Consider the following 26,594-nt stretch of genomic DNA (forward strand, 5'->3'; position numbering starts at 1 on the left):
CTTTTTCTTTTTGGTGTGTGTCTGTATCGTTACAGACGGACTTGCTGAGCGGTATTTTGAAATAAATGACCAAAATCAGTGAAACTGGCGTGAAGACCGTGTGTTATTTTGACAAATAAAAACAGGCAGGATTTGAAAATATGGTGCGCAGAATTGTTAATGGGTTGGCGCAGAATTCCCCCAGGAGGTGCGATCGTACGGCTCTGGTTAGCCCTCGGCTGGAGTCCTGGGTCCAAGTTTGGTCACCCTGTGAAGAAAGCGGCAAGGCCCCAGAAGCGAGCGGCAGGAGCCACGCCTGAAGGAAGCGGGTGTGTTAAGTTCGGAGAAGAGAAGGCTCGAAAGGCTGCCATAAAAACGCCAGGGAACCATTGTTCTCGCTGCCCCGGAGAGCAGGGCGAGAGCTTTGCACTCGGGCAGAGAAGAGGGAGATTCAGAGGAAAAACATCCTAAGGGGGCAAGAAAAGTGGGGCGACGGGGGGCAGCTCCGTCAGCGGGAGGTGGCCAACAGGAGGCTGGATAGACACCTGTCTGGGATGGACAGGGGCTTAGAGCAGCTGACCCTTGTGGGCTCTTCTAGCCCTATGGGTCTACGATAACCAGGCTGTCCCACCCCCGAGGGGCCACAATCCTGGCTAACCAGCCCTCCCACCTGTGGCGTGGCCTGATGGTACAGACAAGGTGGGTGAACCTGGGGCTCTGTCCCAGCTCGGGGCAGGGGGGAGGGAAGGAGCCCGGCTGCCTGGGTTCGGTTGGGAGGAGTGTCAGGCACAGTCAAGGGGGTCGGGGAGAGCGAGCGTCCGTCTGTCCGGCTAGCTGTAGGGCTGACTCTCCATCCGCTCCTCCCAGTCCCGCAGGGCCCCCAGCAGCCCGGCCTCCCCCAGCGAGTCCGAGATGCGCAGGTCCAGCTCCTCGCCCCGCAGCGACGATGCCCCCCCGGCCTGGCCCAGCTCGTGCAGGATCCGCAGGACTGTGGGCACCACCTGGGGGGGGAGGGGAGAGGGTTGGCATTTCAGGGATTCCCAGTCCGTCCCCCCCCCCCGAACCGATTCCCAGGGCCATGCAGCTGGAGCCAGCCTGGCACCAACTAAACCTGGCCAGGGCCAGTGCCAGGGCCCCCCACCCCATAGGGACCTGTAGCTGGACTCAGGTGCCCCAACCCCGCCCCCCACATGCGGAGCAGCCGAGCTGGGGCCCCTGGTCTCTCTCGCTCTGGGGTAGGATTTCTGCCCCTTTCGTCCACCTCCCCATGGACCAAGCTCCCTCTAGCCCAGGGACCCCAGGGCCAAATGCCTTCAGCCACTCTGTGTTGGGCGGGGGGGAAGGACAGGAGGGAACCCCCACCCCCCCGAGAGAGGGAGGGAGGGAACCCAACACCAGAGGAAGCCTAGGAATTGGTGGGGGGGCGGATTCCTACCTGCACCATGATGAGTTTCTTTTTCCAGGAGCGCCCCGTGTCCGGCCAGGCCTCCCCCAGACAGAGCCACAGCTCATAGGTGGGGGAGCTGCCCTGCCCCTCTATGAAGCAGATCAGTTCTGGGGGCGAAAGGGGGCGCATCAGCCAGGTGGGGGGGCAGGGGCTCCCCCAAGCATGGCCCCCCGCCGCACCCCGTGGGGGGCTCCCTCTCCCCCATACCTCTGACAAAGTGCGACATGTCGTACAGGCGGGTGTACCCCTCCTTGGACAGCTCCCCACCTTCGGCCCCCGGCTCGGGGGTCTCCGTGTGCCCCCAGTAGGCGTGGAGGCGCCCGAGGCGGGTGGCGCAGAGGGCTGGCCCCTCCACCCGCACCAGCACCCCGGCCCCCAGCCCCTGCAGCAGCCGGGCCGTGTAAGAGGCCTGCACCCGGTCCGGCAGCATCTCCGGCCCGGGCAGCTCCACGTCCGCCAGCTCGGGGCAGGGGCTGGGCCCGGGGCTGGTGGACACCAGCCGGAAGCCCTGTGGGTTGGGGACCAGCGTCTGCAGCACGAGGTGCCCCCGGTAATAGACCCGCACCTCGAAATCCGTCACTGCGGGGAGAGAGGGAGAGTGAGGGGGGAGATGACATGCCCCCAGAAGCCCCCCAATACCCTGATAATTCCCCAGAAACTGCCAGAGCCCCCCATAATATCCCAGTAACAGCCAGAGCCCCCAGAAGCTCCCCATAATCCCCTGGAAACAGCCAGAGCCCCCCAGCACTCCCTATAGCCCCCTGACCCAGAGCCACCCCCATTGCTTCTCCCCCCGCCTTGCCCTAGAGATGAGGGTGCTACGGTCCTACACAGGGCAGGGGAGGGGTCCTGACCACCCCACCCCACCCCACCCCCTGCCACCCCCAGGTGTGCAGCGACTCTGGTTGCAGCCCCAGCAGTGGCCAGCAGAGGGCGCCAGGACACTCACTCAGCACGTTGGACCCCAGCAGCTGCTCCAGGGCGCTGGGGGCCGGCTGCACCAGAGGAGGGAAATCCCCGAACCCCGGCGAGAGAGCGCCCCCTAGGGGAGAGAAAGGGACACAAGTAAGGGACAGAGCCTGGGGCTGCAGGCCGGGAGCGAGGGGCACCGGCGGGGCTGCGGGGGGAGCCCAGAGGTCGGCTAGCAGGGGGCTGCAGGCCGGGAGCGAAGGGCACGGCCGGGGGGGTGGGGGGGGAAGCGCAGATGGGGATTTACCTACCTGTGGCTGCATCACGGACGTACGGGGCACCTGGCGGGAGCGCAGAGCACGGAGCATCTGGAACAGAAAGTCAAATAGTTAAGCGGGCGGAGCTGGGAGCCCGGACTCCTGGGTTCTCTCCCTGGCTCTGGGAGGGGAGTGGGGACTAGTGGTTGAAATCTGAGGGGGGCGGGGTGGAGGCCGGACTCTAGGGTTCTCTCCCCGTCTCAGGCAGGGCTCAGGAGTTCCAGTAAATCAGGAGGAGGACAAAGGGGGTGGGCGGGTCGGGAGTGAGGGGCACCAGCAGGGCTGTGGGGGCCGGGCTAGCAGGGGGCTGCGGGTCGGGAGTGAGGGGCACTGGCGCTGCAGGGCACTGTCCGGGCTGTGCGAGGGCCTGACCCTGCAGGGGAGAAAGGGAACGGCGCCGACAGGCCCAGGGCGTCTCCCCGAGTGGTCTGGGCACCGCTTCGGGGCTCCACCTTCTCCACTGGCCCTGAGCACTGGGGGGGGCTGGAGAACGCGCCGCCCGACGAGGGACCGTCCCAGGGCCTGGTGGCCAAGTTGGGGGCTTGTGCAGCTTCACCCAAGTGACAGGGCCAATGCTGGTGGGGGCTGGGAGCCAGGACTCCTGGGTTCTCTCCCCGGCTCGGGGAGGGGAGAGGAGGGGAGCCAGGACTCCTGGGTTCCATGCAGAGCCTGGCATGGCCAGACCAAGAGCTGGGACTGGCTCCAGGGGTGCCCATCACCCCGGCCTCCGGCCCTGCCCCACCCGTCCCCCAGGGCACTCACCCTCCTCGGGGCTGGAGAGGGCCAGCGCGTTCAGAATGTCATCCAGGTCATCGTCCTGCGGGGGGCACAGAATTGGGGGTGTCACTAAGGGGAAGGGCCCCCCAGTACCCACAGTTCCCCTCGATACTCCCCCAGACCCGGCCAGAGCCGTCCAACCCCCTACCCTGACCCAGGCTGCCCCAGCCCCCCTGCCCCAGAGCACTGACCTGGCTGCAGGAGAGGCCGCCCCCTGACCTGTCCAGGAGCTGGCTGCTCGCGTCAGCCTCGGTGCCCCCCACGGCAGCACTGGGGGCCTCGTCTGCACCTGGTGGGGGAGAACAGAGCCATAGGCCCTCCTGAGCCACACCCGGGAATCCCCTTGATATGGGTACGGCCCCACCGGTGCCCCTCACTCCCGACCCGCAGCCCCCTGCTAGCCCAGCCCCGGGCTCCCCCGTCTAACCCCTCACCTGCCCGGGCCCCATTGGGCAGGATCTCGTAGACCTTGTGGGGGTCGGCGGAGTCCGAGCTGTGATCCTGAAGCACCTGGATCCCCGGCTTCCGGTTCAGGGCAGAGCGGAAGTTGCGTTTCCAGATGGAGGGCGTGGGGGCATCGTGGCCTGGCCGGTAGTTGCCGCTGTCAATGGCCCAGTCCTGGGGGAGGTGGCGGGGGGGTGGGGGCGGGAAGCAGACGTAGGTACCTGGGAGCTGAGGAGGCCTAGAGGCGGCTGTGGGGCGGGGGGATAATGGGGGTCCCCGCAGACCTCACTTCTCCACCACCCCCGCCACCAAGGAGGGCAAGAGGGCTGCGAAGTGACTGGTACCCCAGCCCCCAGGGCCCCTCACTCCTGACCCACAGACCCCGGCTAGCCCAGCCAGTGCCCCTCACTCCCGACCTGCAGCCCAGTGCTAGCCCAGCCCTAGGCTCTCCCTCCAGCCCTGCCGGTGCCCCTCACTCCTGACCCACAGACCCCGGCTAGCCCAGCCGGTGCCCCTCACTCCCGACCTGCAGCCCAGTGCTAGCCCAGCCCTAGGCTCTCCCTCCAGCCCTGCCGGTGCCCCTCACTCCTGACCCACAGACCCCGGCTAGCCCAGCCAGTGCCCCTCACACCCGACCTGCAGCCCCTTGCTAGCCCAGCCCTGGGCTCTCCCTCCAGCCCTGCCGGTGCCCCTCACTCCCGACCCACAGCCCCCGCCAGCCAAGCTCCCTATAGGGGAGCCGTTCCGAGGGAGAGGAATGGGTCCTGGCATGGGGGTGGGGGAGGGAGGACAGGATGGGACTGCAGGGCACCTGCTAAAAGGGGAGGCTTTTCAAAGCAAATCAGCCTGGGGAACTCCCTGCTACTGGATGTGGGGAGTCCGGTATCAGGGGTGTAAACCCAGCCGCTTGGGGGAGTCAGGAGCGGTAGAGAACTGCCCAGTGGGGGTCCGTCCCCCCCCCCACCCGCACCGTCACCGGCAAAGATGGGAGACTTGGGTAGATGGGTCATCACGGACCGGGTGTGGATGGGGGAGGAATCACCCTGCCACCCGCCCCCCCATATCTGTGGGTGCAGGGGGGGATCCCCAGCTTGGGCGGGGGGTTACCCGGAATAGCTGGAAGTCCTCGGAGGAGGCATCCTGTCGCAGCCCGTGTTTCCAGGGCACCCGGAACTGGGTGCGCCCCTGGTCCAGCCAGCTCACCCCCGGGTAGCACCCGTCGTCCAGCTTCTTCCGCAGCCACGGCACGATCAGCGGCTTCGGGGTCCCCATCGCCGGGGCGGTGCCGCCTAGGGGAGAGAAAGAGGGGGGAGGATGGGGGGCAGGGCCTGTCCCCTCTAGCGGGGGCTGGCTCCCACCCAGGGCAGGGAATGGGGGCAGGGCCTGTCCCCTCTGTGGTGGGCCGGCTCCCACCCAGGGCAGGGGCTGAGTTTGGGGGCAGGGAATGGGGGTGGAGCCTGTCCCCTCTGCAGGGGGCCAGCTCCCACCCAGGGCAGGGGCTGGGTGGCTGGGTTGGGGGGTAGGGAACGGGGGCGGGGCCTGTCCCCTCTGGGGGGGGGGCTGGGTTGGGGGGCAGGGAATGGGGCCCGGGGTCTGTCCCCTCTGGGGGGGGGCTGGGTTGGGGGGCAGGGAATGGGGCCCGTCCCCTCTGGGGGGGGGGCTAGGTTGGGGGCAGGCAATGCCCCCCCGTACCTGCCTGGCACCTTCCGCAAGAGGAAGCGGCTCAGAGAAATGGAACCCGCCCCCCCAGGTCACATGACTCCCCCGCCCCAGCACGTCACGTGATCCCCAAACTTTGTTACAATTTGTGTGTGTGCCGGTTCCTTCCCCCGGGGCCGGGGACTGTGCGGGGCGCAGGCCCCCCCACCGTCCCGCGATTCCTGGGGGTCCCCCCTTTTCCCCCAGCTGACTGTGGGGCGGCTGGGAGTTCAGACCATGAGATCCGGGGCGGGGAGGGGGCAACAGCACCCAAGGCCTCAACCCCCCCCACTCCAGAAGCCATCCAGGAGATGCAGCCGCCTTTGGGGTGGGGCACACGGGGGCTGGTTCTGTAGGGTCCCCTCGCCCGGTTCCGAGATGCGCCTGGCTCTGGGGTGGGGCAGGTGGGAGCTGGAGTGATGTGAGCTGGGCAGTGAGGGAGGGTCTTGCCCTGCGCCCCCAGCAGCCGTGCACAGTGGTGCGCTGTCCATGCGCGCGTGTGCCCAGGAGCGGGCGTCGCACGGGGGCTGCATGCACTGTTGGCCAACAGGCCCCCTAGCCGGGGAGAGGGGGCGCAGGTTGCAGGCGGGGTCAGGGCAGACGGCGGCTGCTCCCACGTCTGTGCACGCGGGTCACACGCGTGTCCAGCGGCGTCGGCCTCGCCCAGGGCCGGCTGCTCCTCGACACCCCCTGGAAACCCCCCCCAGTCGCCTCCCGGGCCCGGGGCAGGACGGACACACAGATGCACGAGTCTCTCTGCACCCCACGGCCCAGCCTCCGACTGCCCTGCCCAGCCCCCCACTGCCCAGCCTGGTGCCCCATGGCACTGTGCCCCACAGCACAGCCTGCCCCCCCCAGTCCGGCCCCCCACTGCCGAGCCCGACCCCCCACTGCCTGGCCCCTGACTGCCCAGCCCCCCACTGCCCAGCCTGGTGCCCCATGGCACTGTGCCCCACAGCCCAGCCTGGCCCTCCACTGCCCAGCCCGGCCCCCCCCACAGCCCAGCCTGGTGCCCCATTTCACTGTGCCCCACTGCCCAGCCCAGCCACCCCACAGCCCAGCCTGATGCTCCATGGCACTGTGCCCTACTGCCCAGCCCGGCCCTCCACAGCCCAGCCTGGTGCTCCATGGCACTGTGCCCCACTGCCCAGCCCAGCCTAGTGCCCCATGGCACTGTGCCCCACAGCACAGCCTGCCCCCTCAGTCTGGCCCCCCACTGCCAAGCCCGGCCCCCCACTGCCTGGCCCCTGACTGCCCAGCCCCCCACCACTGCCCAGCCTGGTGCTCCTCCCATGGGGTCCAAGGAGCCCCCAGCCCAGCCCGTGGAAAGGGGGCGGAGCGTATCGGTTTCTATATATGCAAATAATCAACGCCCCGCCCCTCCTGTTAATTGTATCTCGCGCGGCTGCCGCGTCCTGCGCCCAATGGACCTATTCAGTGGGGCGTGGCTTATGGAGCCCCGCCCCCCGCGTCTAAGCTCCGCCCCCCGCATGGGGAGGTGCATGGTCAGTGCCCTGCTGTTCAGAAAGTTTGTGAAGTTTGGGGCTGGGCCCTTGAGGGCCCCCGCCCTGCCAGAAAGTTGAGAGAGGCGGGGCGGAGGTTGAGCGACGCGTTTTACCCCCCCCCGCGGGACAGCTGGGATCCTGGGTGGCTTCGAACTTGGCTCTGCGAATCGCAGCTGGAGCCCGGCGCGTCACCCTCCCCCCCCCGCCGCCCTTCCCCGCCCCCGCTCTGCCCCCCCCCCCGGGGTTGGGCAGGGAGTCGCCCGGCTTGTGCACAGGTTGTGTCGGGGGGCGCTGGACAGAGATTCCCCCACCTCGCCCCGTGTCTGACCCCCGCCCCCCCACAGGCAGGGCCATGGCGGGGCCCCCCCAGGAGCGCCGCCGGCTGCAGGAGGAGACGCGGCTGGTGCTGGAGGCCTTCCTGCAGGGGGCGCTGGGCCGGCGGCCCTCCCTGGGGCACGTGGGGGGCAGCTACCATGACCCCCACTGCTACGCACACAGGTAAGGGGGGGCGGGGCTGACCCCCCTCCAGGGCGCAAGCAGGGAAGGGGGGGCCGTTGGAGTGGGAGGGGGGCAGAGCTCATGGAGTTCCCCCCCCGGAGGGGCGGCGGGAGGGAATGTGCAGGTTGGGGGGGGCGGGGTGTTGGCCGGGGAAGGGGGCATGCCGGCGAGAGGAGGGATGGGGAGGAGTGGGGGAGGGGTTGCCCATGGGTGCCCAGGGATACAGGTGACTGGGGGCCGGGTGGGGGGGCAGATGGGGGGAGGGGGTATGCGGAGATGGGTTGCCGGAGGGCAGGATATGCAGGAGGGGGGGTGGGGGGAGTTAGAGAGTTTCCAGGGGGGAGGGGGATATGTGGGGGGGTGGGGGAATGGGGAGATGGGTTGCTCGAGGGAGGGGGATATGCACGGGTGGGGGGCTAGGGGGATATATAGGCATGGGGGGGAGGGTGGACATGCAGGGATGGGGAGGGCTGGGAGATGCATTCTGGAGAAGAGCTCCCTGCCCCCCCGACTCTCCCCACAGGCGCCCCGTGGAGCCGGGGGGGGCGCCCCACCTGGGGGGGGCCTGGACCCCCCTGCACGAGGAGATCAGCCGGGCGGAGGAACGGAAACATGGCTTCAAGACCAGCATGAAGCGGCTGCTCCAGCGACGGACCAGCCCCCGCCGGGACCCCCCCGGCCCCCCACCCCCCAGGGCAGAGCCCCGCGAAGGACAGAAGGAGCAGGGGGAGGAGCGCCCCAAGCACGGCCGGGGGTTCCCCTTCAAGGCCATGCTGTGGAGGAAGGGCCCCCCTCGGGAGGAGACAGAGCCCCCGCCTCCCCCCTCCGCACCCCCCAACTCCCTGCCGGTCACCCCTTGCTACTGCACAGACACCCTGACCTCACGGCCAGACCCCCTGCCTCTGGGTAAGAGCCCCCCACGGGACCGGGAGAGAACCCAGGAGTCCGGGCTCCCAGCCCTCACTGCTCTAACCCACTAGACCCCCCCTTCCCTTTCCAGAGCCTGGGATAGAACCCAGGAGTCCGGGCTCCCCCCTCCCCTGCTCTGACCCCCAGCTCTCTCCCCAGGCCCGGCGGCCGAGGACCCCGAGTTCTACACCCGCCTGGCCCAGAAGCTGGACCGGCTGGTGAAGCTCCAGCACAGCCGGCCTGGCAGCCCCAGCGGGGTCCAGTCCCCTGGGGTCGTGGCCGGGCCCCTCAGCCCGGAGCCGGGCCCCGGGCCCCTAGGTGAGCAGGGGCCTTGGCCCTTCCCCCCACCCCCGGGCCGGCGCCCCCTGGGGTCAGCTCTGGGTCACAGGCCTGTGTCTCTCCCCCCAGCCCCACCGGAGCCGGCCAGCGAGGGGCACAAGGAGCAGGTGATCCAGAGACTGGTGGCCCTGCTGGAGGAGCAAGCCGGGGTCATCAACGAAGAGGTGCCAACCCGGTGCCCCTCACTCCCGACCCGCAGCCCCCTGCCAGCCCGGCCCTGGTCACCCCCCACCCCCCAGCCCTGCCGGTGCCCCTCACTCCCAACCCGCAGCCCCCTGCCAGCCCGGCCCTGGTCACCCCCCACCCCCCGGGCCCTGCCGGTGCCCCTCACTCCCGACCCGCAGCCCCCTGCCAGCCCGGCCCCGGTCACCCCCCACCCCCCGGGCCCTGCCGGTGCCCCTCACTCCCGACCCGCAGCCCCCTGCCAGCCCAGCCTTGGTCACCCCCCACCCCCCGGGCCCTGCCGGTGCCCCTCGCTCCCGACCCGCAGCCCCCTGCCAGCCCGGCCCCGGTCACCCCCCACCCCCCGGGCCCTGCCGGTGCCCCTCACTCCCGACCCGCAGCCCCCTGCCAGCCCAGCCTTGGTCACCCCCCACCCCCCGGGCCCTGCCGGTGCCCCTCGCTCCCGACCCGCAGCCCCCTGCCAGCCCGGCCCCGGTCACCCCCCACCCCCCGGGCCCTGCCGGTGCCCCTCACTCCCGACCCGCAGCCCCCTGCCGGTGCCCCTCACTCCCGACCCGCAGCCCCCTGCCAGCCCAGCCCTGGTCACCCCCTACCCCCTCCGGCCCTGCCGGTGCCCCTCACTCCCGACCCGCAGCCCCCTGCCAGCCCGGCCCCGGTCACCCCCCACCTCCCGGGCCCTGCCGGTGCCCCTCACTCCCGACCCGCAGCCCCCTGCCAGCCCAGCCCTGGTCACCCCGTACCCCCTCCGGCCCTGCCGGTGCCCCTCACTCCCGACCCGCAGCCCCCTGCCAGCCTGGCCCTGGTCACCCCCCACCCCCCCGGCCCTGCCGGTGCCCCTCACTCCCGAGCCGCAGCCCCCTGCCAGCCCGGTCCTGGTCACCCCCCACCCCCCCGGCCCTGCCGGTGCCCCTCACTCCCGAGCTGCAGCCCCCTGCCAGCCCGGCCCTGTCTCTCCCCCACAGATCGAGGCTGACCCTCTGCTCCGCAGTTCCCTGTCCCGCCTGTCGTACCGCAGCTTCTCCCGGCTGGCCGAGGCGTACACCGCGCGGGCCGACCCGGACAGCCCCAGCCCCCAGCTCACCCGGCTGGCCCTGACCATGGAGCTGACGCGGAAGGTGGCCGGAATCAACAGCCACACGGTGCAGACCCTGATGGGCTTCAGCCTGCAGTACATGGACATGTTCGTGCCCTGGCTGCAGGAGCAGGGCGGCTGGGTAAGGGGGGGGCAGGGTGTGCCGGGGGGCTGGGGGCAGGGGGGGCTGGGGGGGAGCTGTGCACGTGGGGGAGTGGGTGATGTACAGAAGATCCGGGGGGGGGGGGACTTTGTATATGGTGTGGGGGAGCTAGGGGGCGGCTGTGGGGGGGCCCCGAGCAGGGAGTGGGGTGCTGGTTGGGGCTTGGAGGCAGGCTGGGGTTGACCCCCTGGCTCATAGTCTGTGGGGCAGGGGCTGCATGAGCCGGGGGGTAGTTTTTTTTTGGGGGGGGGGGGAATCTGTCTGGGATACCCCCCCCCATCTCAGGGACTAATCTCTCTCTCCTGACCCCTGGCAGGAGAGCATCGCAGGACAGGAGGAGATCTTTGATGTCCTGGACTAGCAGCCCCTGGCCGCGGGGGGTTCTGGGGGGGGGTCACAACGCCAGCCCCTCCCCCTTTCCTCCCCAGAATCTGCCTTGCGGGGAGGGTTCAGAACCAGCCATGGCGGGGGGAGGGGGGCTTTGGGGAGAGGGTACCTGTCCGAGGGAAGGGCAGAAACTGAGCCAGCCCTCCCCAAATTCTCAGGGGAGTTGGGGGGGGGGGTGTCACTGGAGGAATCCACCCCACAAAATCTCTGGGTCTGCCCAGGTTTGGGGCCCCAGCAGAGAGCGATTCTCCCCCCCCCCCCCCAATTTTGTTTTGGCGGAGGTGAGTGGTTTTTTTATAAAGGATTTTCAATATATTTTACTATTAAAGCTCCTGGTGTGTCTGTCTCTCTCCTGCCCCTCCCACCCCCACCTCCTGCGTGACCAGACTGAGGGGGCCCTGCACTGCATCCATTGGGAGGGGCAGTCCCCTCTGGGGTGGGGTGCCAAGATGCGGGGGAGGGGGGGCAGGAAGACGGGACTGCAGTGGTGGAGGAAGGGAGTTGCAGTGGTGAGCTGAGGTTTGCAGGGGTGGGTTAGGGGCACACAGGGTGCCTTGGCAGGGAGTGCGCTAAGGGATGGGGGAGGTGTGGTGGTGGGGGGGTTCAGTAATGGGGAGGGAGTTGCAGTGAGGGGGTGCAGTGGGAGAAGAGCTGGGAGACGGTGGGGGTTGCAATGTTAGCAGATGGATGTGCAGTGGGAGGGCTGGCAGTGGTAGGGAGAAGGCTGCAGTGATGGGGTGGAGCACTAGTGGTTGCAGTGAAGGGGAGAGGGTTGCAATGGGGTGTAGTGGTAGGGAGGCCAGCAGTGGGGCGGGGGTGCAGTGAGTGGGAGGGGTTGGAGGAGGTGTTGCAGTCACGGGGGAGGCGGATGCAGTGGAGGAGGGGGTGTTGCAGTGTTGGGGAGGGGGATGCAGTGCGGGAGTGGAGGAGGGGGTGTTGCAGTGTTGGGGGAGGGGATGCAGTGGAGGAGGGGGTGCAGTGAGGGCTGTTGCGGGGGGGAGGGGGTGTTGCAGTGTCGGGGGAGGGGCATGCGGGGGGGAGGGGGTGTTGCAGTGTAGGGAGGGGGGAGAGCCGCATGACCCCACAGCGCCGGGAATGGGGGGTGGGGCTCCTGGTGACAGGCACCTCCTGCACCCAATAACTGCAGGGGGCGGTTCCACGGGTGGGCGGGCCTGGCTGCTGGGAAGAGCCAATGGGGTTTGTGGCTGGCAGGGGAGGCGGATCCCTGCCTGGGACGGGCACCAGGGTCTCCACTGAGGTAGCGGGGGCAGGGTCTCATTCCGCGATTGACGCTTCGATCTGCAAATGGGACGGGGCTGCGAGGGTCAGAGCGGAAGAGCGTCATGGGGGTGGGGCTCAGGGTTTGAGTGACACATCGTCCACCAATGGCATTTGCATTAGGAGGTGGCCGGGGAGGCGAGTCCCTGAGTGACACCTGCCTCGCCCAATGGCATTCTCCTTTGGCTGTTGGGCCTTGTTACCGTCCGTCAGAGACTAGCGGCCAGTCGCGAAGCGAAGATAGGGCGGGGCAACATTGAGAGTGACATCCCCCTTGCCCAATGGGAGCTTCACGAGACTGCGAGGACAGGCTTGGAATGCTGAGTGACATCTCCCTCGCCTAATAGGAGCGTCTCTGGGTGGGCGGGCACTCTGAGTGACACCTCCTTCGCCCAATAAGAGTACGTAGTGACTGTGGGGCGGGCCCGGCACTCTGAGTGACACCTCCGTCGCCCAATAGGAGCACCTTGGGCTGTGGGGGCGGGTCCGCTACTCTGAATGACAGCTCACTCGCCCAAGAGGAGCACCTCTGGGCTGTGAGGGGTCGGCAAACATGCTGAGTGACATCTCCCTCGCCCAATAGGAGCGCCCCTTGCTTTTGGAGGGCGGGCCCGGCCCGCTGAGTGACAAGTGCCCGGCCCAACGGCGGCGCCCAACGCGAGGGGCGGGCCCGAGGCCCACGGGGGGGGCCAATGGAGGCCGAGGGGCGGGGCCGGGCCCTCCCCCGGTATAAGCGGCGGGGGGCGGGGCTCTCGCTCTCTCTGCGCTTCGCTCGCAAGATGGCGGAGGCGACCAACTGCACCATGGAGGTGGGGGCCGGGCCGGGCCGGCACGTGCGGGGCCGGGGGCGCGGGGCGCGGTGGGGGCGGCTCGGGGCCTGGCGGGGGGGACTTGGCGGGGGGCCGGGGAGGCCGGCGGGGGGCCGCCGGGCTGGGGGGGGGCCGGCGGGGGGGTGGCCGTGGGCGGGGGAATTCGGGGGGCGTCTCGGGGGGACGGGGGCCGTGGCTGGGGGGGCCGGGGGGGGCGGGGGCTGTGGCTGGGGGGGGCGGGGGGGCGTCTCGGGGGGGGGGCGGGGGCCGTGGCTGGGGGGGGCGTCTCGGGCGGGGGCCGTGGCTGGGGGGGGCGGGGGAACTCGGGGGGGGGTTTCGGGGGGGCGGGGGCCGTGGCCGGCGGGGGGGTCTCGGGGACCTCTCGCCCGCGGACAAAGGGGTGGGGGCGGATCCTCGGGGGCTGGGCGGGCCCTATGGGGGGCGGGGCCATGTCCCAGCGCTGCGGAGCGCGGGGACCCTGCGGCTGGTTTCCGGTCCCGCGAGCTCAGCGGGGCGGGGGTCGGGAGTGTGGGGCACTGGTAGAGCGGGGGGGGGCAGGTGGCTGGGGGTCAGGAGTGAGGGGCACCGGCAGAGCTGGGGGGGCAGGTGGGTGGGGGTCGGGAGTGTGGGGCACTGGCAGAGCGGGGGCGTCGGGGGTGAGGGGCACCGGCAGAGCTGGGGGGGGAGAGCTGGGGGGGCAGGGGCCTGCCAGTCGGAAGTGTGGGGCACTGGCAGAGCTGGGGTGGGCTGGGGGTCGGGAGTGTGGGGCACTGGCAGAGCTGGGGGGGTCAGGGGGTCGGGAGTGAGGGGCACCGGCAGAGCTGGGGGGTCAGGGGCCTGCCAGTTGGAAGTGTGGGGCACTGGCAGAGCGGGGGCGTCAGGGGGTCGGGAGTGTGGGGCACTGGCAGAGCTGGGGGGGTCAGGGGGTCGGGAGTGAGGGGCACCGGCAGAGCTGGGGGGGGCAGGGGTCTGCCAGTTGGAAGTGTGGGGCACTGGCAGAGCGGGGGCGTCAGGGGGTCGGGAGTGTGGGGCACTGGCAGAGCTGGGGGGGGCTGGGGGTCGGGAGTGTGGGGTACTGGCAGAGCTGGGGGGCTGTTCTGTTCCCGGCCTGGCTTGGTGCTGATCTTGCGAGGGGGGTGGAGCCCCCCGTGACCTGTGTCACCCCTCCCCTGGCAGCTGAGAGCAGTGGCCCCGGGCACAGTGTTAGGGAGACCCTGGCTCTGGGGGGCTCGGCCCCCCCCGGTTCCCGAGCCCCCCATTGACTTGTCTCCGTTACTTTCTCCTAGAATTTTGTAGCCACCCTGGCTAATGGGATGAGCCTGCAGACTGCGGTAGAAGATGTAAATATCCTTTGAGTGAGGGGCCAGGCCAGGGCTCGGGGGCTAGTGACCCCCAGGGCCAGCCGGCCGTGTACATCTCCCCCGGCCCGTTCCCAGCACTGCCTGGTGACATCCCCCCGGCCCATTCCCAGTGACAAATGCCCCCCCACCCTTGCCGGCCAGCGACCATCCCCCATTTCAACTGACCGCCCTGGTCCTCGCCCTGCCCCATCTAGAGGGTTCCCTCCCTTGGCAGCCAGCCCCAGAACCGCCCTTTGGAGTCAGATAAACCATGGGGAGGGGGACCGAAGGGATCCAGAACCACCCCCATCCCCCCCCCCCCCCCCGAAATCCCAGCTCAGTGTGTCTGCCTGCTCCCCGGGCAGGTTGCGACCCATCCCCCGCACATTGCTCAGCCCTAAGGGGGGCAGTCGGTGTCCATGGGGTGGGGGAGAAGAACCTCTAGGGCCCCTGCAGTCTCCTGGGGGGCGCTCTGTGCAGGGGAGTCCCATAGGAAGCTCCTAGGGCCCCATGTTCTGTATGGGGGTTACTGGCTGGGAGTTTTTGAGGGGGCTGGGTAGTTCACTGCATGGGGGGTGGGTCGCTGCTGGGGAGGCTGTGTGCATGGTTGGACCTCGGGGGGTGGGGAGTGGCTGTTGGAGTGTGAGTGGGGCTCTGTGCCTGGGGGGGCAGGTAGTTGCTGGGGGGATTTGGGGCTCTGTGTTTGGGGGGGCAGGTAGGTGCCAGGGGAATGGGGGGTTTTGTGCTTGGGTGGAGCAGGTAGCTACTGGGGGGAGCGGGGTCAGGTGGCTGCAGGGGAGGGAGGGGGGAACTCTGTAATTTCCCAGTTTCCTTAACTCGGTCTCCAGCCCCAGCTCCTGTGATGCATTGTGGGTGCGGTCGGTGGGGGCACGGAGGTGGGGCGCGGGGAGACCCAGCTCTGTGGGGGGCTGGAATGGGGGGGCTTGGGGCTATGTATCCCAGCCCTGCATTGTTCCTTCCAAACAGACATGCTCTGGGCCGCACCAGGGGAGGGGGCAGGATGGGGGGCTGGGTCCCTGGCCTTCAGCCTGGCCCCCCAGAGTGGTGCTGTCTGCTGCCAGGGGGCCCCCTGTTCCACATGGGCCCTGCAGAAATGGAAGTGGTGGCACCAGGCGGGGGCTGGTGTGAGGGACTGGGGGGGATACAGGCTGGGCTGGGCCCGTGGGACAGGTCAGGGGGGTGGATACTGGCCAGACTTGGCACATGAGGCTGATGTTGGGGCTGGGCCCGTGGGGCTGATGTGGTGAGTGGATACTGGCTGGGCCAGCTGTGGCTTGGCCTCATCCCTAAGGTGTGTTTGGGGGCGTCCGTCTGACTGTGGCCCCCCCCCCCCCCCCAGGTGTCCTGTCCCCAGGCCGAAAGCAGTGTGAAGCCCACAGCCGAGGAGATGACGTCCAAGGATTATTACTTCGACTCCTATGCCCACTTCGGCATCCACGAGGTCAGTGTGGGGGGGAGGCTGCCCCCCAGGGGCGTGGGGGGGGCAGACGTCCCATGGGGTACTTGGTTTCATGGGTGTGTCCCTGCCACTTGCCCCGTCCCACCCCCAGGAGGAAGTGGAGGATGAGGTGCATTGGGGGGCTGGGTAGGGTTGGGGGGTCCCCCTTCCCCCCCAGGTGATGCTGAAGGACGAGGCCTGTGGGGTTGGGGGGGCCCCGCTGACCCCCTGTCCCCCCAGGAGATGCAGAAGGACCTGGGGAGGGGGCTGGAAGGGATTGGGGGGCCCCGCTGACCCCCCGCATATCCCCTCAGGAGATGCTGAAGGACAAGGGGCGCGGGGAGGGGGTTGGGCGTCCCCCCAGGAGATGCTGAAGGATGAGGGGTGCGGGGAGGGCTCTGGGAGGGGTTGGGGGGCCCCCACTGACCCCCCCCGGTGTCCCCCCAGGAGATGCTGAAGGACGAGGTGCGCACTCTGACCTACAGAAACTCCATGTTCCACAACCGGCACCTCTTCAAGGACAAGGTGGTTCTGGATGTGGGCAGCGGCACCGGGATTCTCTGCATGTTCGCGGCCAAGGCGGGCGCCAAGCGGGTCATCGGGGTGAGTCGTCCCCTCTCCCCGCTGGGCCCCCTGACCCCTTGCTTCCCGGCCAGTCGCCTAGTCCGGTCCCCTGCGCTCACGGCAGGACTAAGTATTGTCCAGACCGTCCCTGACGGGGTTTGTCCAACCCGCTCTTAAAAATCCCCAATGACGGAGATTCCACCACCACCCTGGGCAATTTATTCTGGTGCTTCACCAGCCTGACAGGACGTTTCTCCTAATGTCCAACCTAAACTCCCCTGGCTGCATAAGAACGGCCAGACTGGGTCAGACTCAAGGTCCATCCAGCCCAGGATCCTGTCAGCCAACAGTGGCCAATGCCAGGTGCCCCAGAGGGAGTGAACCTAACAGGTAATGATCAGTGATCTCTCTCCTGCCATCCATCTCCACCCTCTGACAAACAGAGGCTAGGGACACCATTCCTTACCCATCCTGGCTAATAGCCATTAATGGACTTAACCTCTGTGAATTTATCCAGTTCTCTTTTAAACCCTGTTATAGTCCTAGGCTTCACAACCTCCTGAGGCAAGGAGTTCCACAGGTTGATTGTGCGCTGAGCGAAGGAGAACTTCCTTTTATTTGTTTTAAACCTGCTGCCCGTTAATTTCATTACGTGGCCCCTAGTACTAAAATTATGGGAACAAGTAAATAACTTTTCCTTATTCACTATCTGCACAGCACTCATGATTTGATAGACCTCTATCATATCCCCCCTTAGTCGCCTCTTTTCCAAGCTGAAAAGTACTAGCCTCTTTAATCTCTCCTCATAGGGGACCCTTAGTTGCCCTTTTCTGAACCTTTTCTAATGCCAGTATATCTTTTTTTGAGATGCGGGGACCACATCTGTACGCCGTATTCAAGATGTGGGCATACCATGGATTTATATAAGGGCAATAAGATATTCTCCGTCTTATTCTCTCTCCCTTTTTTAATGATTGCTAACATCCCGTTTGCTTTTTTGACTGCCGCTGCGCACTGCGTGGATGTCTTCGGAGAACTATCCACGCTGACTCCAAGATCTTTCTCCTGAAAATTTAAGCCCATGGCTTCTTGTCCAATCCTCAGCGGTTCAGAAGAACAAATTTTTGTTCCCTCCTTGTAACTGCCTTTTCTGTACTTGCAAACTGTTCTCACGTCCCCGCTCCGGCTTCTCTTCTCCAGACTAAACAAACCCCGTGTTTTTTTTTTTCAATCTTCCCCCATAGCTGATGTTTTCTAGACTTTTCATCATTTTTGTTGCTCTTCTCTGGACTTTCTCCAATTTGTCCCCTCTCTCCTGCAATGTGGCGCCCAGAACTGGACCCAATACTCCAGCTGAGACCAGATCAGCGCGGAGCAGAGCGGACGATTCGCTTCTCGTCTCTTGCTGTTCACAGCAGCGTTACGCTGTTGACTCTCATTCAGCTTGTGACCCACTCTGACCCCCAGATCCCTTTCCGCAGGACCCCTTCCTAGGCAGTCATTGCCCTTGTGTGTGTGCATCTGATTGTTCCTTCCGAAGTGGAGAACTTCGCATTTGTCCTGAATGAATTTCATCCGATTTACTTCCGACCATTTCTCCAGTTTGTCCGGATCGTTTTGAAGTTTAATCCTATTCCCCAAAGCATTTGCAACCCCTCCCAGCTCGGTATCGTCCGCAAACTTTATCAGTGTCCTCTCTGTGCCATTATCTAAATCCTTGCTGAAGATATTGAACAGAACCGGACCCAGAACCGATCCCTGTGGGACCCCGCTCGTTATTCCCTTCCAGCCTGACTGTGAACCCCTGATAACTACCCTCTGGGAATGATTTGCCCCCCTTTCTCTCCTCCCAGGGCCCCCCTCCCAGCCTCCCTGTTCTGCCCCTGCCCCGGGGTGGGGGGCGTTGCTCTTGGGGGTTCATCTCTCCCCACTGACCCCCCACCCCCGGCTCCGCTTGTCCCAGCCCTGGCGGGGGCACGTCGTCTCCCCACTGACCCCTGGCTCCCCTTGCAGATTGAGTGCTCCAGCATCTCCGACTACGCTGTCAAAATCGTCAAAGCCAACAAGCTGGACCATGGTGAGTGGGAGCCCCCCTGCCCCCCCCATTGTCTTCCCTGGGGCGCTGCCCCTGGAGCTCCTGTCTCCCCTGGGGTGTCCCCCTGCCCCCACGCCCTCTCCCCTGGGGTGCTGCCTCTCTGGAGCCACACCCCCCCCTTCTTGCTCCCAGGGTGCCCCCCGGAGCCTGCTGAGCCTGCTCATGGCTCCTCCCACCTGGACCGGGGCGGCTCTCCCCACAGGGCCCCGCCCTGCACTCCCATAACAGGAAACAGCAGCTCATCCCCATCCTCCCTGGAGCTGCTCCCCCTCCCCCACGTCTGGCCCATCCCCCGCGCTGAGACCCCCGTCCCCTCCCCTGCAGTGGTGTCCATCATCAAGGGCAAGGTGGAGGAGGTGGAGCTGCCGGTGGAGAAGGTCGACATCATCATCAGCGAGTGGATGGGTTACTGCCTCTTCTACGAGTCCATGCTCAACACTGTCATCTACGCCCGCGACAAGTGGCTGGTGGGTCCTTCCGAGCCCCCTTCTCTACCCCCTGCAGCCAGCTGGGCCCCCTTCCCTGCCCCCCGACAGCCAGCCAGGCCCCATTCCCCGACCTGCCATGGGGCCAGACGGGAGCTGGCGCCCTCGGAGGGGACAGGCCCTGTGTCCCATTCCCTGAGCCAGCCAGTCCCCACCTTGGGGTGGGTCAGAGCTGGTGCTCCGTACAGGGGAAAGGCCCCGTGCCCCATTCCCCATCCCCCTGAGTCAGCCAGTCCCTGCCCTGGGGCCAGGTGGGAGCTGGCACCCCCTAGAGAGGAACAGGCCCCATTCCCCGCCCCCTGAGCCAGACAGTCCCTGCCCCTTAGTGGGGCAAGGCCCTGTATTCTGTTCTGGGGACCCTGTGCCTAGGTGCTGTGGGGGTGGGGGAGCGTTCGGGATTTTAGGGGCTGTGACGCAGTGACCCCCCCCCCCCCCCCCGTTTGTCTCCCCAGACCCCCGACGGACTAATCTTCCCTGACCGGGCCACCCTGTATGTCACAGCCATAGAGGACCGGCAGTACAAGGACTACAAGATCCACTGTGAGTGGGGGGGCTGCAGCCCCTCTCTTGGGGGGCTGGCTAAGTGTCTGCAGGGTGCTGGTCCTGGTGACTCTCCCTGCCTGCGGGCAGTGTTGCTGCTGTTCTGTGGTGGACGGGGGCGGGTCTTGGTGTGGCCCAGGCTCTCTGTCCCGGGTGGGGGCGGGTCTCTTGTTCCGCCCGCCCGTGGGGTCTGCCTGACCCCCCCCATTAAATCATAGAATCATAGAATATCAGGGTTGGAAGGGACCTCACGAGGTCTTCTAGTCCAACCCCCTGCTCAAAGCAGGACCGATCCCCAGTTAAATCATCCCAGCCAGGGCTTTGTCAAGCCTGACCTTAAAAACTTCTAGGGAAGGAGATTCCACCACCTCCCTAGGGAACCCATTCCAGTGCTTCACCCCCCTCCTAGAGAAATAGTGTTTCCTAATATCCAACCTAGACCTCCCCCACAGCAACTTGAGACCATTACTCCTCGTTCTGTCATCAGCTACCACTGAGAACAGTCTAGATCCATGCTCTTTGAACCCCCTTTCAGGTAGTTGAAAGCAGCTATCAAATCCCCCCTCATTCTTCTCTTTCACAGACTAAACAATCCCAGTTCCCTCAGCCTCTCCTCATAACTCATGCGTTCCAGCCCCCTAATCATTTTTGTTGCCCTCCGACGGACACTTTCCAATTTTTCCACATCTTTCTTGTAGTGTGGGGCCCAAAACTGGACACAGTACTCCAGATGAGGCCTCACCAATGTCGAATAGAGGGGAACGATCACGTCCCTCGATCTGCTGGCAATGCCCCTACGTATACATCCCAAAATGCCATTGGCCTTCTTGGCAACAAGGGCACACTGATGACTCATATCCAGCTTCTTGTCCACTGTAAACCCTAGGTCCTTTTCTGCGGAACTGCTGCTGAGCCATTCGGTCCCTAGTCTGTAGCAGTGCATGAGGTGGTTCTGTCCTAAGTGCAGGACTCTGCACTTGTCCTTGTTGAACCTCATCAGATTTCTTTTGGCCCAATCCTCTAATTTGTCTAGGTCCCTCTGTATCCTATCCCTACCCTCCAGCATATCTCCCTCTCCTCCCAGTTTAGTGTCATCTGCAAACTTGCTGAGGGTGCAATCCACACCATCCTCCAGATCATTAATGAAGATATTGAACAAAACCGGCCCGAGGACCTACCCTGGGGGCAGTCCACTTGATACCGGCTGCCAATTAGACATGGAGCCATTGATCACTACCCGTTGAGCCCGACAATCTAGCCAGCTTTCTATCCACCTTATAGTCCATTCATCCAGCCCATACATCTTTAACTTACTGGCAAGAATACTGTGGGAGACCGTGTCAAAAGCTTTGCTAAAGTCAAGGAACAACACGTCCACCGCTTTCCCCTCATCCACAGAGCCAGTTATCTCGTCATAGAAGGCAATTAGATTAGTCAGGCATGACTTGCCCTTGGTGAATCCATGCTGACTGTTCCTGATCACTTTCTTCTCCTCTAAGTGCTTCAGAATTGATTCTTTGAGGACCTGCTCCATGATTTTTCCGGGGACTGAGGTGAGGCTGACTGGCCTGTAGTTCCCAGGATCCTCCTCCTTCCCTTTTTTAAAGATGGGCACTACATTAGCCTTTTTCCAGTCGTCCGGGACTTCCCCGGATTGCCATGAGTTTTCAAAGATAATGGCCAATGGCTCTGCAATCACATCCCCCAACTCCTTTAGCACTCTCGGATGCAGCGCATCCGGCCCCATGGACTTGTGCTCGTCCAGCTTTGCTAAATAGTCCCGAACCACTTCTTTCTCCACAGAGGGCTGGTCACCTCCTCCCCATGCTGTGCTGCCCAGTGCAGCCGTCTGGGAGCTGACCCTGTTCGTGAAGACAGAGGCAAAAAAAGCATCGAGTACATTAGCTTTTTCCACATCCTCTGTCACTAGGTTGCCTCCCTCATTCAGTAAGGGGCCCACACTTTCCTTGACTTTCTTCTTGTTGCTAACATACCTGAAGAAACCCTTCTTGTTACTCTTAACATCTCTTGCTAGCTGCAACTCCAGGTGTGATTTGGCCTTCCTGATCTCACTCCTGCATGCCCGAGCAATATTTTTATACTCTTCCCTGGTCATTTGTCCAATCTTCCACTTCTTGTAAGCTTCTTTTTTGTGTTTAAGAGCAGCAAGGATTTCACTGTTAAGCCAAGCTGGTCGCCTGCCATATTTACTATTCTTTCTACACATCGGGATGGTTTGTCCCTGTAACCTCAATAAGGATTCTTTAAAATACAGCCAGCTCTCCTGGCCTCCTTTCTCCCTCATGTTGTTCTCCCAGGGGATCCTGCCCATCAGTTCCCTGAGGGAGTCAGTCTGCTTTTCTGAAGTCCAGGGTCCGTATTCTGCTGCTCTCCTTTCTTCCCTGTATCAGGATCCCGAACTCGACCATCTCATGGTCACTGCCTCCCAGGTTCCCATCCACTTGTGATTCCCCTACTAATTCTTCCTGGTTTGTGAGCAGCAGGTCAAGAAGAGCTCTGCCCCGAGTTGGTTCCTCCAGCACTTGCACCAGGAAATTGTCCCCGCACCGCTGTATTGCTCTCCCAGCAAATATCAGGGTGATTGATTCCTGGCTGCAGCCCTCACCCCTGCACCCCAACCCTCTGCCCCAGCCCTGAGCCCCTCCCAAACCCCTCATCCCCAGCTCCATTGGGTCGGGCATCAACAGTTTTCTTCAACTGGATCGCCAGAAAAAAAGCTTGAAAACCACTGGGTTAAAGCAACCGAGACACCCACGGCAGGTATGCGGGGGGTCACTGAAAATCTTATTCATCATCTAAGAAAGTTCGACCAGCCCCAGAGGATGGGACACATCACTTCCCAGGTTAATTAATCTTCCAGATCTTACCCAAATACGCTCTTTCCGCCAATTCTTAACAACTAAACGAAAAAATTTTAAGAAAAGAGAGAATTCGTTAAAGGGTCAGTGCACATACAGGTGTGAACACAGCTCTGAGATCAGATTCGCCGCAGAGGTGATGAGCTTTGTAGTTGCTAAGCGTTCTTGCAGAATTGGTCCGTAGGTTATAGTCCAATGTCCATATTCAGGGTGTCATGGACTCTCAGGTCGTGCCCACTCTTGGCCCCATGCGGTCCCTGGGGGGAACCCCCTTCAGTGTGACAGCCTTTCTCGGGGGGGTTAAGCCCCTCCGCCTCCTGGAACTGCACCTTAGCACGCCTGTCTCTGCCGTGGGCCCCCTCAGGGAGTCCCCTCGCTCTGGGGCCTCCACTCCCAGAGGGAATAATGCCCCCCTGTTCTCTAGCCCAGAGTGACTCTCAGCCAGCGTAAAACAGGAGGGTTTATTGAGCGTCTGAACCCAGCACAGGAAACTCTCCGGGTCGCAGGCCTGGCCTCCCTCAGCCCAGCACATCCCAGTTTCTCCTGCATCCAGGGGGGCTCTGCCTGCTCCCCTCTCCAGCCCCGAGCCCCCCTGCTTCCCAGCTGGGCAGCTGAGATCACCGGCCCCAAGCCCCCCTCTGTCTATCGTCTTCTCTCCAGGTAAACAGGGTCGCCTGGGCCCCCTCTCCCCTCTTCTGTCCTCTGGCTGGAACCGGCTGGTCAGGTCACCGGGGTCCTCTCTTCACAGCCCATTGTCCTCCCACTGGCCGGACCCGGCTGTGACCCCCAAGCGGGGCCTCCCGGCCACCAGTCGCTGGGGTCTCCATTCTCCAGGCCATTGGCCGGGGCCCCAAGTCCCTCGCCGGTCCCCTGTACCAAGAAACTCCCTCTCCCATCACCTCAGTAACACGGAGGGAAACTGAGTCCCACCCCCTCGGCATGCAACCATTGGAAAAACCAGGAAACCCCCCCCCCCCCCCCCCCACCTCGTCACACAGGGTGATCCAGATCGGGCTGGATATCTGGCCCCTGTCTTAAACTTCCCCTGCAGGAAGCATCAAGAAGATCTGAGAGAAAAGGATCAGGACCCAAGGGTTTTTATATAGCTCCAGGCCTTCTCTGGACAGCTCGGAGTCCTTAGGGGAACAATAGGCAATCATGGAGACTTTGAAGTAGCCCTGTTTCCTATGCATCCCCGGTAATTAGCTACACAGATTAACATAAGGCAGTTGATCCATTAGGCAGTTTATCACCGACTTTAAAGAGACATAGAGACAAGTCATCTAAATGTTAATATTCCCTTTTGATCTCTGAATCAACAGCCTTAGTGACAGACAGGCGCTCTCTGTTTGTGGCTAACATCTAATCAGATGTAAGTAAGCACACACAATTAGTATCACCCCCAATTCTCTAACAATCCAGGTTTGCTCTGCAGAGTTGGAGCCTGTCTAGCACGGAATGGCCCTAATTACCGTTTACACACTTTTCTAAGGTATTTGGGTCATTTATCCTGCAGGGGGCTTAACCCTTTCTGGCCCAGTGTCACGCTGTATAAGATTTGTTGCCGTTATAGCCATGGCATGGTCCCTCCTCTAATCCGATAATGTCTCCTCCGCCAGGGTGGGAGAACGTCTATGGCTTCGACATGTCCTGCATCAAGGATGTGGCCATCAAGGAGCCGCTGGTGGACGTGGTGGATCCAAAGCAGCTGGTCACCAACGCCTGCCTCATCAAGGTGCAGCCCGGGGGACAGGCCTGCCCCTGGCAAGGGGGCCATGCAAGGGGGTGAATGCCAGGAGATGCAATTTCAGCCTGTGGAACTCCCTGCCACCGGATGGCAACGGGGCTGAGAGTCCCCCTCTGCCCGGCTTTTGCCACCCACCAGGGAGCCCCCCAGACAGGGCCTGGCGTTGGGGGTGTTATGCGTTTCTGGGGCGGGGGGCGTGTGTGTGTGTGGGCAGCGCTGACCCCGCTCCTCCCGCAGGAGGTCGACATCTACACGGTGAAGGTGGAGGACCTGACGTTCACCTCGCCCTTCTGCCTCCAAGTGAAGCGCAATGACTACATCCACGCGCTCGTGGCGTATTTCAACATCGAATTCACCCGTTGCCACAAGCGGACCGGCTTCTCCACCAGTACGGCCCGGGCGGGGCCACGGGAGGGGACTAAGGGGTAGTGTTAGGGGCAAAGGAGGGGATGGGAACTGGGGGTGGGGCTCGGGGAGGGGGCAGGGCCAAGGGATAGGACTCTAGGGGAGGGGTGGGGCTGGCCCTAGGCCCCTTCCCCTGACCCCCTCTTTGCTGCCCCCCCCAGGCCCCGAGTCGCCCTACACCCACTGGAAGCAGACGGTGTTCTACATGGAGGACTACCTGACGGTGAAGACGGGCGAGGAGATCTTCGGCACCATCAGCATGAAGCCCAATGCCAAGAACAACGTGAGTGACGGGCTGGGGGGCACCGGCGGAGATGCCCACATCTGGGCTCATGGGGGGAGCCACACCCCCTCCCCCCCGGGGTTCTGAAGAGCTGGATTGCGGCCCCGTGATGGTCCTCTAAAGGGCATTGCCCTGTGGAACTCCCTGCTACTGGATTCTGAAGCAGAGAGGGGGATGGGGGGCCAGTGCAGTGCATGCTGGGAGGCAGGGAGTGGTGGGCCAGACCCCCATGACTTACCCTACCACCCCATCTCTCCCCTGCAGCGGGACCTGGACTTCACCATCGACCTGGACTTCAAGGGCCAGCTGTGTGAGCTGTCCTGCTCGACGGATTACCGCATGCGCTAGCCCCCCATGTCCGCCCCCCATTGTGCCGTGTGCCCCCCCGGGGCGGGCCCAGAGCCGTGGGCGCCGGCCACGACTCCCCTTCTCATGGTGAGGGGGGCGCAGAGCTGCCGCTGACTCCCCCCTCCCTGCGTGGCCCTTGGCAGGAGGGGGGGACACTATCTCCCTCTGCCTTGGGGCCCCCCCATCCCTCCCTCCCGTCTGCTTTTAAACCAGCGACCCTCCCCAGTAACTAAGTACCTCACTCCCCCCCCCCCCCCCCCCCAGCTGTGCCATGGGGCACCCATGAGAGGTGCCAGGGCCTGGCTGAGTCCCTCTGTTCCGGTGGGGGGGTGGGGCTGCCCTGTTTTTTAGCTGCGGGAGGGCAGGGCGGGGGGGCTATGGGGAGGGTCCCCAGTTTGTGTTTTGCTGACGGTTCTGGTCTCTTCTCCCCCCCCCCTTTAACCCCCCCCGGTTGACACATCGTGACTGTTTCATAAGTTATGTTTTTATATGGTTACATTCGTGAGAAAATAAAGAGATGAAACGGGGCCCCCGGCTGCCTGGGGAGGGTGGGGGGGCCCCTAAACTGTGACCCCCCCCATGGCTTCCTGGGTAGGGTGGGCCTGGCATGCCTAAACTGCCTCCTGGTGCTCTGTACCCCAAAAACCTGCCTGCCGTGGGGCCCCCAGCCTCTATCCTACTCCGCAAGGGGAGGGCTCCCTCATAGCGGGGGGCAGGGCCCGCCTGCAGCCCTTTGTCCCAGAACCCTCCTGGCAGGGAGGTGGGGGGCTCCCCTCTCTGGGCAGCCCCCCGGTGACATCAGGAGCTGTATGGCCACAATAGCCGAGTTGTATCTGCTGGAGCTGGGGGCAGAACGCAGGCGTCCTGGCTCCCTGCCCCCCGTACTAAGTGGTAGCTGTGTGGTGATTGGGGGGGCCCCCCGTGGGAGTGTGGCTTAGAGCTGGGGGCTCCGTCACCCCTGAGCCCTGGCTGCCCATTGTGGCCACTCATCCAGGAAGTGGGGTCTCACAGGGCGTGGAGGTGGCATCTTTGGGTGGGGGCTTCCTGGACACCCCCCAATTCCCTTTGGCAGCATCGCCCCCACCCTCCTGGCTAGAAAAATACCCAGGGTGGGAGCTGCCCTCAGCCTGGTCCACCCCCCTTTGTGTGGCCCCAGTGCTGCCCTGTCTGTGCCCCCCTAGCCTGGCACAGGGGGACCCTGAGCTCTGTCTGGGGGAAGGGTCTGGGCGGTGCCTGGTGTGGGCCCTGGGAGTTGCCTCTCATGGCCTGGGACCCCCATGATGGAGGGGCTGCCCCCCCAAGAGCCAGTGCCTGCACTGTGGGGCTTCCACTGAGACTATAAGAGATGCCAGGTACAGACCAACTGAGGGGGGAGAGCACCCCCCCCCAGCTAGCTAAGGGCACACGTGACGGGGGTGTTCAGGCTCTGGGTGTTTCCCATGGAAGCTGAGAATCCCAGGGCTTTGTGGTGCCCCCCAAGGGCTGCCCCCATGGGGGGAGTCACTGATTCTCAGGCCCAAAGGCCCATGTAGGAATCTTCCCCCTACCCCCAGCTCCTTCCCAGGCTGGCTCTGGCCTGAGGCACTGCCCAGCCTGGGCCCACGGCTGCCCTCCCACCGCCAGGCTGCCAAGCCTGTGGACTCAGATTTGTTGCCCTCTCTAGGGACCTGCCACCAGTCTCTGCCCCCCTGCACTGCCCTGGGGGGGGGGGAGCGGCCAAGCTAGGCTCCTGGCA

The 26,594-nt window shown here is 64.5% G+C and overlaps 3 protein-coding genes across 4 annotated transcripts; 2 read left to right on the forward strand and 1 right to left on the reverse strand.

The window, feature by feature from the left end:
* Positions 1-48: 48 nt before the first annotated feature.
* On the reverse strand, positions 49-5,613 carry IRF3 (interferon regulatory factor 3). The gene is made up of 10 exons (XM_074937629.1): positions 5,566-5,613; positions 4,981-5,162; positions 3,864-4,047; positions 3,621-3,718; positions 3,415-3,469; positions 2,647-2,703; positions 2,376-2,468; positions 1,634-2,005; positions 1,415-1,533; positions 49-980 (listed from the first exon to the last, which is right to left on the reverse strand). Exons 2-10 carry the CDS (start codon positions 5,143-5,145, stop codon positions 810-812), a joined length of 1,314 nt encoding a protein of 437 aa, XP_074793730.1. The 5' UTR covers positions 5,146-5,162; positions 5,566-5,613; the 3' UTR covers positions 49-809.
* Positions 5,614-7,401: 1,788 nt separating this feature from the next.
* On the forward strand, positions 7,402-10,631 carry BCL2L12 (BCL2 like 12). Its single transcript, XM_074937635.1, has 6 exons — positions 7,402-7,574; positions 8,098-8,480; positions 8,643-8,801; positions 8,892-8,986; positions 9,968-10,219; positions 10,557-10,631. Exons 1-6 carry the CDS (start codon positions 7,429-7,431, stop codon positions 10,599-10,601), a joined length of 1,080 nt encoding a protein of 359 aa, XP_074793736.1. The 5' UTR covers positions 7,402-7,428; the 3' UTR covers positions 10,602-10,631.
* A 1,995-nt stretch (positions 10,632-12,626) lies between these two features.
* On the forward strand, positions 12,627-25,098 carry PRMT1 (protein arginine methyltransferase 1). Of its 2 annotated transcripts, XM_074937633.1 has the most exons (11): positions 12,647-12,714; positions 14,001-14,054; positions 15,415-15,516; positions 15,961-16,116; positions 18,091-18,154; positions 18,497-18,639; positions 19,110-19,197; positions 23,696-23,811; positions 24,061-24,211; positions 24,390-24,511; positions 24,776-25,098. In XM_074937633.1, the coding sequence occupies exons 1-11, from the start codon at positions 12,685-12,687 to the stop codon at positions 24,857-24,859; spliced, it is 1,110 nt and encodes a 369-aa protein (XP_074793734.1). In that variant the 5' UTR covers positions 12,647-12,684; the 3' UTR covers positions 24,860-25,098. The 2 variants fall into 2 exon arrangements, with proteins under 2 accessions (XP_074793735.1, XP_074793734.1); XM_074937634.1 differs by lacking the exon at positions 14,001-14,054 and having other exon boundaries at positions 12,627-12,714; positions 24,776-25,097.
* The last annotated feature ends 1,496 nt before the right edge of the window (positions 25,099-26,594 follow it).

This window comes from Natator depressus, chromosome 23 (assembly GCF_965152275.1).
Source record: "Natator depressus isolate rNatDep1 chromosome 23, rNatDep2.hap1, whole genome shotgun sequence".
Lineage (NCBI taxonomy): Eukaryota > Metazoa > Chordata > Testudines > Cheloniidae > Natator > Natator depressus.

What these genes read in the sequence shown, in the direction of transcription:
- BCL2L12 (XM_074937635.1), top strand. Translation starts at nt 7,429, where the DNA reads ATGGCGGGGCCCCCCCAGGAGCGCCGCCGGCTGCAGGAGGAGACGCGG. An exon ending in GCCAGACCCCCTGCCTCTGG is followed by an intron (nt 8,481 to 8,642) that starts GTAAGAGCCCCC and finishes CTCTCTCCCCAG; the next exon opens with GCCCGGCGGCCGAGGACCCC. An exon ending in TGCAGGAGCAGGGCGGCTGG is followed by an intron (nt 10,220 to 10,556) that starts GTAAGGGGGGGG and finishes GACCCCTGGCAG; the next exon opens with GAGAGCATCGCAGGACAGGA.
- IRF3 (XM_074937629.1), bottom strand. Translation starts at nt 5,145, where the DNA reads ATGGGGACCCCGAAGCCGCTGATCGTGCCGTGGCTGCGGAAGAAGCTG. An exon ending in GCTGGGGTCCAACGTGCTGA is followed by an intron (nt 2,006 to 2,375) that starts GTGAGTGTCCTG and finishes CTCTCCCCGCAG; the next exon opens with TGACGGATTTCGAGGTGCGG. An exon ending in CATGTCGCACTTTGTCAGAG is followed by an intron (nt 1,534 to 1,633) that starts GTATGGGGGAGA and finishes TTTCGCCCCCAG; the next exon opens with AACTGATCTGCTTCATAGAG.
- PRMT1 (XM_074937633.1), top strand. Translation starts at nt 12,685, where the DNA reads ATGGCGGAGGCGACCAACTGCACCATGGAG. An exon ending in TGCAGACTGCGGTAGAAGAT is followed by an intron (nt 14,055 to 15,414) that starts GTAAATATCCTT and finishes CCCCCCCCCCAG; the next exon opens with GTGTCCTGTCCCCAGGCCGA. An exon ending in GCGCCAAGCGGGTCATCGGG is followed by an intron (nt 16,117 to 18,090) that starts GTGAGTCGTCCC and finishes CTCCCCTTGCAG; the next exon opens with ATTGAGTGCTCCAGCATCTC.